Source organism: Pseudorasbora parva, chromosome 23 (assembly GCF_024679245.1).
Source record: "Pseudorasbora parva isolate DD20220531a chromosome 23, ASM2467924v1, whole genome shotgun sequence".
Lineage (NCBI taxonomy): Eukaryota > Metazoa > Chordata > Actinopteri > Cypriniformes > Gobionidae > Pseudorasbora > Pseudorasbora parva.
Genome location: NC_090194.1, coordinates 25,626,933 through 25,639,080, shown reverse-complemented (window position 1 = coordinate 25,639,080; position 12,148 = coordinate 25,626,933). Strand labels below are relative to the sequence as shown.

At 43.7% G+C, this 12,148-nt stretch overlaps 1 protein-coding gene across 1 annotated transcript; it reads left to right on the top strand.

Annotated features, from left to right (window-relative positions):
* Window positions 1–9,080: 9,080 nt before the first annotated feature.
* Window positions 9,081–10,049, top strand: LOC137062793 (olfactory receptor 8G17-like). Its single transcript, XM_067433702.1, has one exon. It carries the CDS (start codon window positions 9,090–9,092, stop codon window positions 10,047–10,049), a length of 960 nt encoding a protein of 319 aa, XP_067289803.1. The 5' UTR covers window positions 9,081–9,089.
* The last annotated feature ends 2,099 nt before the right edge of the window (window positions 10,050–12,148 follow it).

The window sequence follows — 12,148 nt, the reverse complement described above, 5'->3', positions numbered from 1 at the left end:
TTTATAAAGTTGTTAAGAATAAACGTCTTGTTTCCAAGCGACCAGTCTAACAGCGATGCCACCCCGCTTTCCTCTCCTCCTGCGCCATTTCCTCCCGGAAAAAGCACAAGGTACCCGACGCAACCACCAAGGTATATCAGTCAGCAGAGGTAGAGGGGGTAAGCTGGAACTCGGGCCAGTCATATCCTTGTTGGCATGAGGCACAGAAATAGATCTAATATTGAGCAGCATTTGGCAGTCGTACTTTAATGGTGAAGCCACATTTTGACTTATTATAGACAACAAATGTGAACACACAAACAGACCAAGAAACAAGTGGAAACATCAGAGGAGCAGACGGCATGCCATTACTATCGGCGCCATCTTTTCGGTCAACCTTTTGCTGTCTTCATAGACAAGTGCTGTCTTCATAGACAATAACTTAACATCTTGTGACCGCAAAGACTCAAATGGGGCCCTCTGCAGAGCATCTAAAACTACTAAGAGGTCCTAAGAGAGCACGAAGGGAAGGGTCCTAAGAGGGCACTCAGGAACCTGATGATCAGGTCGTGTTAACTTACTGATTTGTTGTCCAAGAGGTCATGGTAGGCGGCGATAGCGGCCACATAAACCTTGAGGATGGAAGGAGACAGCCTTCGATCCAACTCTTCTTGGAAGAATGATAGCACAGACCCGATTGGGCATTTCTAGGTGTCTTCTTTGTGAGAAGAACACCAGGTGACAAGGTTCCACTTCAACGCATAGGCGTATCTCGTAGACTCGGCTCCAATGGAAGTGATGGTAGCCACTACTGGAGGAGGTAAGGTACTCAAACCTGCCACATCCCATCCAGGAGCCACACGTGGAAGTTCCAAAGATCGGGAAACGGGTGTCATAGGGTGCCCCGTCTCTGAGAGAGGAGGTTCTGTCTCAGAGGGATTGGCCAGGGAGGGGCTGTCGCAAGAAGTAGGCGTTCTGAGAACCAGGTCCGGCCATGTCAATACGGGACGACCAAAATGACCCGCTCCTTGTCCTCCCTGACCTTGCACAGAAGCTGTGCAAGAAGGCTCACTGGGGGGAACCCATATTTGCGGTCAGGGAATAATAAAGGCTACAATGGGACGTGGGCGGCAAACAGATCTACATGTGCTCCGAATGGAGTCTCCATTCCCCAGGGAGTGGCTGAAGCCATGCGAGCTTGTCGGCTGCAGAGTTCAGGATCCCCGAGATATGGACAGTACGGAGGGACCTAAGATGCTTTTGACTCCATAAAACGAGATGGTGGGCAAGTTGCGACATGCGCGGGAGCGTAGACCACCCTGGTGATTGATGTACACTACAACGGCCATGTTGTCCAACCTGACTAGCATATGTTGACCCTTCAGCAATGCTCGGAAGCGGTGCAGGGCGAACCGTACTGCCAGCAACTGGAGGCAATTGACATGCAGGCGGGTCCATTGCACATGGCGCCCCAACCCGTGGTGGAGGCATTTGTTGACACAACAATATGCCTGGAATCTCGTTGTAAGGGTATACCGGCTTGTAGAAAGCTGAGGTTCGACCACGGGGTGAAGGTCTGTCTGCAGGCCCGGGTCACTGGGACCCAGAGCGTGCCAGGCTGCCATGCCCATCTCAGGACTCGATCGCAAAGCCAGTGCTGAAGTGGTCTCATATGAAGCAATCCGAGCAGCGTCACCACAGCTGCAGATGCCATATGCCCCAGGAGCCTCTGAAATAGTTTCAGTGGAACCTCACTCTTGCTCTCGATCTGATGGAGGCAAGTCAGCAGTGACTGCGCATGCTGGCCGGTAAGCTGCGCGCACATGGCTCTTCTCCCAGTTGATCCGAAGGCCCAGGCACACTAAGTGATGGAGAACCAGGTCTCTATGTTCGCCCACCCTGAGTGGTGCAAGGGCTGCCTCGACCATCTTCATAAAGATGCGAGGGGACAGAACTAGCCCGAATGAAAGTAGGCATCCTTCAAGTCGATCGCTGCAAACCAATCTGCTGGACGAACACATTCAAAAAGGCGTTTCACTGCCGTCACCGGTCTCTGGGTGCTCAGGGATGGGTTTATAAGTTCTTTCTTTAACCACATTAGGGTGCTGCTGACCTGTGGGCCAGCAGCTGAATAATTTTCTCCCCCAGCCCTCCACCAGGGGATGGAGTGGTCCTGCTACCATCTGCCTGAAAGAACTGCCCATCCCTAAACTGTCTGCGCCAGAATAGCGGCTTAGCCTGGCCTTTAGCGGACTGTGGGGCTGGAGCGGACTGGGGCGCCTTCCTGCGGCGTGCTCCGCGACATGAAGGCTGCTGCTGTGACCGCACGAGGGCAGGGGAGGGAGGGCACCCGGAGCGGCAAGCAGGCTGAGGCAACTGTGCCGGCAGCGTTTTTGGTGCAGCAGCTGGCCGCTGGCAGTATATGTTTAAATAGCCTTAGTCTGCTTCTGGGCGGCTGAGAATTGTTGGGCAAAGCTCTTAACCATTCTGTCGAATAGCCCATTCTGGGATATGGGGGCGTTGAGGAAACATGTTCGCTCAGCGTCCCACATATCGGCCAGGTTGAGCCATAGATGTCTCTCCTGTACCACAGCAGTGGACATCACCTGGCCCAGGGAGTGTGAGTTAACCTTCGTCTTTCGGAGAGCGAGGTCGGTCATGGCACGCAGCTCATCTCTGAGCCCTGGGTCAGCTCCACCCTCACACATGTCGCACAGCAACTTGGCCTGGTAGGCCTGGAAGGCCTGGAGGGTTGACATGGCATGCAGAGAAGTGGCGGCCTGCCCCGCAGCTCTGTAGGATTTCACAACCTTTGAAGATTAGAATCTACAGGCTTTGGAGGGGTGCTTTGGATCGCCACGCCAGGCTGAGGCGCTCTGCGGACACAGTTGCATCACAACAGAGCGCAACAGTGCGCTAGAGGGGGGTGTGGGCCAAGGCAGGAGCGTCAGAGCTTTGTTCCACACGTCACCCTCAGGTCACCCTGCTCACCAGCCAAAGTGCTGCCTCGCGTAGAGACATCAGATTGGGGCGTGGCAGAGGGGACTCTCGCTCCAGGAAAGAGGTTCATTGAGTCTCAACCGCAGCACAGAGATGGCCATATACGGGACACAGGAAGGAACGCAGTGGGAACACGACTCATCCACAAACGCTGCCAGAGCGTGCTGAAAGCCCAAACACGTCAGGCAGTGATTGTGCCCATCAGAAGGCATCAGAGACCGACCACACCCAGAAGCACACGGGTGAGACATCCTGAAAAGGATGTGCCATGTGTGAGCTCTTTTTGTGAGAGGATAACCTTGCAGTCGATGCCAAAGCACCAAGGGACCACACACCTACTGGATACCGTATTGTCTGACCAGCACCCATAGGAAAAAAACCTGTATGGTTCATATACAGTGACCATATATTTTCCTTGCCATTCCTCCGATGCAAGCTTAACTGCCAACAGTTCCCTGTTACCAATGTCATAATTACATTCGGCTGGCGATAAACAGTGAGGAAAAAATGCGCAAGGATGCATCTTGTCATCCGAGGGAGAGCGCTGGGAAAGAACCGCTCCTACTCCCACTTCTGAAGGGTCCACCTCCACCACAAACTGATGTGATGGATCAGGGGCGATGAGAATGGGAGCCGAAACAAAGCTGCTCTTGAAGTTGGTAAATGCAGTTTCGGCTGCACCAGACCACCTGAACGTCACTTTGGGGGAGGTCAACGCTGTCAGAGGCGCGGCTAGTTGGCTGAAGTTACGAATAAAACATTGATAAAAATTGGCGAACCCCAGAAACCTCTGCAGGGCCTTGCGGGAATCTGAAGTTGGCCAATCTATCACAGCCTTAACCTTGTCGGGATCCATGCGCATTCCCTCGAACGAGACGATGTGTCCTAGGAATGGAAAAGACTGTTCATGGAAAGCGCATTTCTCCGCCTTGACAAAAAGCCCATTCGCTAGCAACCTCTGGGGCACTAGTTGAACGTGCTGGACATGTTCCTGGTGAGACGAAGAAAATATCAAAATGTCATCCAGGTAGACATAAATTAACTGATCTACCATGTCTCCCAGCACGTCGTTGACTAGTGCTTGGAAAACTGCTGGGGAGTTGGAAAGCCCGAAAGGCATGACCAAATATTCAAAGTGCCCCCTGTATTAAAAGCAGTCTTCCACTCATCCCCCTCTCTTATGCGGACCAAATGATAAGCATTACGTAAATCCAGTTTTGTGAATATGGATGCTCCCTGCAACCTCTCAAAGGCTGAAGACATCAACGGCAAAGGATAGGTATTCTTTACCGTGATGTTGTTCAGCCCTCAGTAATCAATGCAAGGTCGCAGGGACCCATCCTTCTTACCCACAAAAAAGAACCCCGCCCCCGCTGGAGAAGAAGAGGGGCGGATGAACTTGGAGGCTAGCTAATCAGAAATGTATTTCTCCATGGCCTCCCTTTCTGGAATAGAAAGTGGGTATAGCTTGCCCTTAGGGGGAGATGTACCTGGCATGAGATCTATTGCACAGTCATAGGGACGATGAGGAGGAAGAAAAGCAGCCCTGGACTTACTGAACAGGTCTAGGTACTGCTTGGGCACGTTAGACAAATTCACCGCCTCCTCCTGTAACACAGAACTAGACACAGAGGCAGACACAAGACAAGAGGCATAGCACTGATTACTCCAAGCAGATATCGAACTGCGTCCCCGTAAACCCTGGGGTTATACTTGACCAACCAGGGACGACCGAGGGCGATGGGCATGAGGGGTGTGTCAGTGATGAAAAAGGTGATTGTCTCTGTGTGGTTGCCCGTGATGGTGAGTGTGACAGAGTCTGTGGTGTGTTTGATGGTGGGGAGTGTCTGTCCATTTACTGCGTGCACAGCAATAGGAGTGCTGAGGGGGTGCATGGGGATCGTGAGCTGGGTGGGTAGTGAACGGTCCATAAAATACCCCTCTGCTCCGGAGTCCACGAATACTAGGCAGCTGTGTGACCGGTCTGCCCATTGCACTCTTCCCGGCAAGAGAGTTGCGGACTAGGATTTCCTCTATGACACTCCACTTGACAGTAGCCTCCTCTCTACTGCCGGGCTTGCTCTATTAATGGACAACTATTGAGGAAATGCCCCGCAGCACCACAGTACATACACCGTCCCTCAGCTCTTCTAAGCGCTCTCTCTTGCCGGGAAAGCCGAGCTCGACTCACCTGCATGGGCTCGGGATCTCTGGATGGGCTTACCATGTCTCTCACCGGGAACTCAAAGAGCTCAGGTGGTTTCTTTGATGAGGGTGCGCCGGTCTCGCATCTCTAATCTGGAATCCACCCGTAGCGCTAAATCCATCAGATCATTGAGGCTGTTGGGAAGTTCCAGGGCGTAGATCTCCCGTTGGACACGGTCAGCCAGCCCATGCAGGAACCTGTCCCACTGCGCCTCTTCGTTCCATTTACTCTCAGCAGCCAATGTCCGGAACTGAATCATGTATTCCGACACCGAATGCTTGCCTTGGCATAAGTCTGAGAGTTTACGGGCCACCTCGCAACCTGTTGCAGCACGGTCAAAAACCAGTCTGAGTTCCACTGAGAGTGCCTGGAACGAAGAGCAGCATCGATGGTCGTTCTCCCACACCGCCATTCCCCAGACCGCCGCACAGACAGATAGTTGATCACAAGCGCAACCATAGCTTTCTCCGTGGCGAACATAAGCTGCTGTAGTGAGAAGAACAGAGAACAATGAGTAAAGAAAGGTCTGCATAACTCCGGCTCACCCACGTACATCTCTGGTGTAGGAATGCGTGGTTCAGGATGGTTAGAGCCGGGGACTGGATTGGAGGGAACGGACGGCGGGCTGGGCGCAGTGGGCGATGTCAGTTGTTTGATTTGAGTCGTGAGCTCGGACACCTGCTTCACAAGTGCCTGCACGGCCCGGGGATTAGCGGTGACATGCTCCTTCTGCCGCTCCATACGTTGTCAGATATTCCTGTAATTCAGCCATCTTTGCTGGATCCATGATTGGTCAGATCGTTCTGTCGTGTGCGCTGGTAGGAAAGAACAGAAGGGTCCAATTGTGAATTAACAATATTTTTTTACTCTCAATACAGTGTGTAATAAGAGTAAAAAATGATTGTTAATTCACAATCTGGATTATTCCGTCGATCAGAACAGTAATGTCTCATAAGGCAGAAAGGCAGCTCAGTCCAAGAAGGGGAGACAGAAGGGCACGATGTTCCACTGTGCAGCAGGGAGGCAACGGGCAGACATGGTCGGCTGGAACCGGAACTGGAGTGAAGCAATCCCACAATGAAAATTAAAAACACAGGAAACGCACAGGACACACTGCAATGATCTGACACAAGACTGAGTGAGACACAGGAATATATGGGCCCGGTAATGAGGTGCAGCAGGTGAGAGTGATCTATGAGTAATCAGTGACCACGCCTCCAACAACACCACACAACACAGATAGAATGAGAAGATGAATTCATGAACACAATAAGGTAGTAAAAAAAAATGAAATTACAAAATATAACCATTTTTTTATTTTTATTTTGGGTCAGTACAGTTGCCTTAGAGTTGCCTATAAGTGTTATAAATCTGTTTATAAAAAGTTTGTAATAACGTTCATAGAAATAGGAAGGAAGGAGGTGGGAACCGGCAACAACTTTTATTAAATAAACAAACAAAACGAAAGTAAACCGCGGGCAACTCCTCATGAACGACTGCCCGCACACACATCTCAACGTAAAGTCCAGGCCTGGTCCTCTCTCGTCCTTGACTGGTGTCGCTCGTCCTTAAATGCCTCCGAGCTCCCTCATTAGAGGACTCGAGACCAGTGTGGCATGCAGGTGACACTCTTTTGCAATCACGTCCCCGGTCTCACTGGCTCCTCCCATGTCTCTCGCTCATTCACCTCGCCACAAAGTAGTTTTGTAAAGGGGTGGTTGAATGCGTTTTCACTTTTTTTAACTTTATTTAGTGTGTAATGTTGCTGCTTGAGCATAAACAGTATCTGCAAAGTTACAGTGCTGAAAGTTCAATGCAAACGTAGATATTATCTTTTAAAGTTACGGCAGTTTATTGCCTACAAAAACAGCCGGTTTGGACTACAACAAGCTTCTTCCCGGGTTGGTGACATCATAAACCCTTGCTAGTCTCCGCAGATGTGACTTCTGCCCTTAATGGGAAGGAGAGGGGCCTTTCCAGCAACCTGTGCTTGGCACTTCAGCCAATAAAAATACATGAAACTACATTTGGCAATCTAACCAATCTAAGATCATTGCGTTTTTTGGAGGGATGGGCTTTCATAGAAGCAGGAAGCAAATGATCTGTTCAAAGGACAGTTAAAACAGCAGTGTGGAATAAAGGTAAAATATAAGAAAAATACGGCGTAATTTACTGCGTCCAATAAACACAAACAAGCCTAGAAAAAAAAAAAAACACGAAACCACTCCTTTAAATAAAGATTTCTGAGTGATATCAGATTGTGTACATGTTTTTTAATGTGCTTACCCTATAACTACATGAAACAATAGGGGAACAAGCACAATTTTAATTTACAGCCCGCAGATTTATACTTACCTTGTAATTACATGGATTACCTCTTAATTAAAAAAAAAATACTTACAATGTAAATTATTTGTTAATTTTCCTGATAGTTACACCGTTATTCCCCAAATATTACATATTGTTCACTTATAACTACACATTTACTTAACAGTAAGACTTTATAGTATACACTATAATTACTGAAAGTTCCGGGCAGTACTTTCTGGGTTGTAATTTTTCTGACTTTTCTGAACCTTCAATGTAAACTGTAAATCTCTGGCATTCAACCATTAGCTTTCAATAACATGTGCATGAACTAACGTGACCATATCTACACTGGAAACTACAGAGTTAGTGCTTTTAATACAAATTTTATATAATTTTATACATCTTCAATCACATCTAATAGTTTTGTTTAAAGTAATGGTGTTTTCTCGAGAAATTAGGTGATGTTTGCCACTTGTTGATGGCAATTATCATGACTGATTAATAAAATAATGAGTTAAATTTTTGAATATTATCAGTTAATTTCACATTATTAATTATAGTAGCCCTGTTTTATTGTTTCATGAGTGTAATGACAATCCAATTTTCTGAAATATTTATGCAGAATGTTAAATATTTAACATTTATACATAAATGTACATTTAGACACATAGGAATCATGAATCAGCATATTAACTATGTGTGTGTGTCTGAATTAGAGAATAGGTCAAAACAGCATATTGAGCTAAACATATCTTTCAGAATATTACACCATTGTAGTATGTCACGTGGTAGGGCTACAATACACAATAATGTAAAATGAATAACTAATATAATACGTGATTACACTCTGGATGAGATCAGTGAATCGGACCACTACATAATAATTATTACTCATAAATAGTTAGCCAAAACCACCTGATCACATTTTCTCTTGGCTCGCTTGTTATAACAAGCATGTTGTTTTACAAAGGATGTCTCTGTGTTTAAATGATACAGTAGCTATAAACATTACCTACATAATGATACTGTAGTTAATAAGGTGTGAAATTAACTGCTAATATATTCAGATATTTGACTTTAGGTACTATCAGTGAATCAGGTCACTAAATGATTATTATCAAAAAATTGACCAAAATCACTCCATATTCTCCTAAATTCTAAAATGTAAGAGTTTTAGATTTAAACTTAGTCATTATGGAGCATCAAATGATTAGCAGAATAAAAGTTTTTCCTCTCTATGGATTAGTATCAATGATAATGCCAGTTCTGTGTTGTGATTGGTCAGCTGACAAGTCCAGTGAGGCCTGGCATTTGTAGTAAAACTAATCAACTGAAAGAAGGCTGAATGTCTGTGAGCCTGTATTCATAAGAGCTGCTCTTCGCCTTTCTGTGAGTACAAGTTTTTAAAGATTTGCGTTAACCTTTATGAAAATCATTAGAACATTTCTGTGTATTTCCATATATCTGTTCCTTGCCTTGCAATATTTGTTATACAGCAGTGCCATGCAATTTAAAATTATTTCTTATCACACTGAATAAAAACACTTATTTCTGTCCAGACAGGATGAATAGAGGATCACTGAGTGAACTGACCATGAATCAAGATGTTTCTGAAAACATTAATATTTCTATCCCGTCTTATTTCTACATCAGTGGTTTTTCTGGTATACCTCACATGAGATACTATTACATTTTTCTGTTTTTTGTCTACTTTATTTCTTTGCTTGGAAACTCCTGCCTCATGTTTGTTATCATTATGGAGCGTAATCTTCACACACCTAAATATTTAGCTGTCTTTAATTTGTCACTGACAGACATTTGTGAGAGTACCGCTGTAATCCCTCAGATACAGGACACATTTTTGTTTGCAAATCAGTTTATCCCATATGGATTATGCTTGTCCAATATGTTCTCCAATATATTATTTTTTACAGTGCAGTCGCTAACTCTTGCTGTTCTGTCTTTTGACAGATTAGTAGCTATTTGTTTTCCACTGAGATATCATATGATTGTGACCCATAGATCAATGCTTTCTATAATTGGTGCTTCATGGACACTGGCACTGTTGCTAACAATCACTGGAGCAATTTTCATGAGCAGACTTTCTTTCTGTAAAGTTATTGTCACAGTTAACAGTTTCTACTGTGATCATGGGCCTATATATCGTTCTGCATGTAATAATAATTTCCCAAGCTCTGTGATTGCCAGTTTGTTCCCGGCAATCATCCTTGGTTTTCCAGTATTTTTTATTATCTTTTCATATACAATCATAGCTGTGACATTGTTCAGAATTACGACACCACAAGACCGTCAAAGAGCCACAAAGACATGTACTGCTCATTTAATATTAGTTGCAATATTCTATGTTCCCATCACTTTTACATATGCTCTTTCATCCATTATAAGCACTAACACAAGGATCATTAATCTCTCTCTGACCACTGTGCTTCCTCCAATGCTTAACCCTATAATCTACACATTCATGACAGAGGAGTTCATGGTGTCTGTGAAAAGACTTCTTAAAAGACTAATCACATTTTTATCTTGGAAATAAACTTATTTTCCCCCAATTTAAAAATACCTTTAATTTATATTCTCTGTTGTAAAATGCACTTTACACAGTTCTTTATCACAGAATAAATTAGTCTTTTATTTCAAAGCATAAAATTGCCGTTCATCATTTATACAGGCATTTAGAAAGAAAAAAAAATCAGTAAAAAGTTCTAAGCCTTGAATCAATCTAGCACTGAAAGATTTGTAACATTTGAAAATGTGTAATTTCAATTATTAATTTATCTCATAATTTTTTTCTTTTGAGTTAAAAAAAAGGTGGATGTTTCGTTAATTTGTATGGGTCGCTCTTGTAGTACATGCATGCAAAGAAAGACTCTTGAAAAGATTAAATATACAAAAGTGATTCTCCATGTATATTCATGTTTTTATTTCAGATGTTCTGTAAAATAAAATAATAATAATAATAATAATAATACTAATAATAATAATAATAATTATTATTATTATTATTATTGTTATTATTATTATTATTATTATTATTAAATAGTGTTAAAACATTTCTTATATTGCAGTACAGTCGACTTATATCTTTCTTTATGGATTTATTATTTTTATAGTTTAATAAACTAAAATTAATATTTTTTTATAATAACAACTATTATTATTATTATTATTATTATTATTATTATTATTATTATTATTATTATATTGTATAATTATATTAAAATATACACAAAAAAAAATCATTAAAGCTGCAGTCCGTAACTCTTTGTACTCTAGTGGTGAATAAACAGAACTGCATGCATCTTGTGGAAGAACATTGCAGCCGGAGCTACTTCTCTCTGTTTATGTCTATGGCGGATCACGCAGGTACTGTGCTTCTCCGCAGCGGTACCTACCAGTCTGGCCTGATATAGTCCCAATATAAATACTTATTATGAGTGTACCATAATGATTCAGGGTAAGGAAAAAACACGGTTTGGAAGATGGATTCATGTTGTACATTCTCATTATATAATTTTTGTAAATCTTTAACAAAAAAGTTACGGACAGCAGCTTTAAGAAACAATCGCGTTATTTTACATATGCATATGATTACATGGTTCTGCTCCTTCTTTTCTTGTGTTTGGTCAGGAGGTTCAGTACTCTTTTAGAAGATGCGTAATAGCGCCCCTACCTTATAACAGTGAAAACACAGAAAGCCATAAACACGCTGGGAAGTGCTTTCTCATAAAATATATCTCATCAATGACAGGGAAAGAGTTAAATGTATGGATATGGGGGCTATATTTTCAAGATAGTTATCTATACACTGTGTCTTCTCATATGTGATCTCTTCTTATGTGTGCTTGGTTATGAAATGTTTGTGAACTAGACAGAGTTGAATATGACTAATATCCTCTTTTACCCTCATTTCATGAATATGAAAATGACTATAGTGAACTAGTCAGTAGCGTACCTTGGGGTTTCAGTCAGGGCCTTCACTAACGATCAACACGCCCCACGCCATAACAACACACACACACACACACACACACACACACACACACACACACACACACACACACACACGATCAACAAGCCCCACGCCGTCGCCATAACAACACACACACACACCCACACGCACACGTTTGTTTTTGTGACATATGGGGACATTCCATAGGCGCAATGATTTTTATACCGTACAAACAGTATTTTCTGCCCCCTACACTGCCCCTGCCCATCACAGGAAACATTCTGCATTTTTACTTTCTAAAAAAAACTCATCCTGTATGATTTATAAGCATTTTGAAAAGTGGGGACATGGCCAATGTCCTCATATTTCACCCTCTCCTGTGTGTCATAACACACACACACACACACACATACAAAATACAATAATGCACTGTACGCAATACTACTACGAACTTTGCTTTCATAGTGTTCGTTGGGAAGGGGACAAGCAAAAAGTACACGCCAGACAAAAAGGCAATTTGACTATTTATTGATGATACTGCACTCACGTGTCACCGTTTAGGCAAATGGTGAAAAGAATCAAAATCAGCTGGCACAAATACTCTTAAACAAACAAAAATACGGACCAACAGAACATCCAAAGAAACAGAAAAAACATTGCTTGTTAGCTAACATTACGGGCTT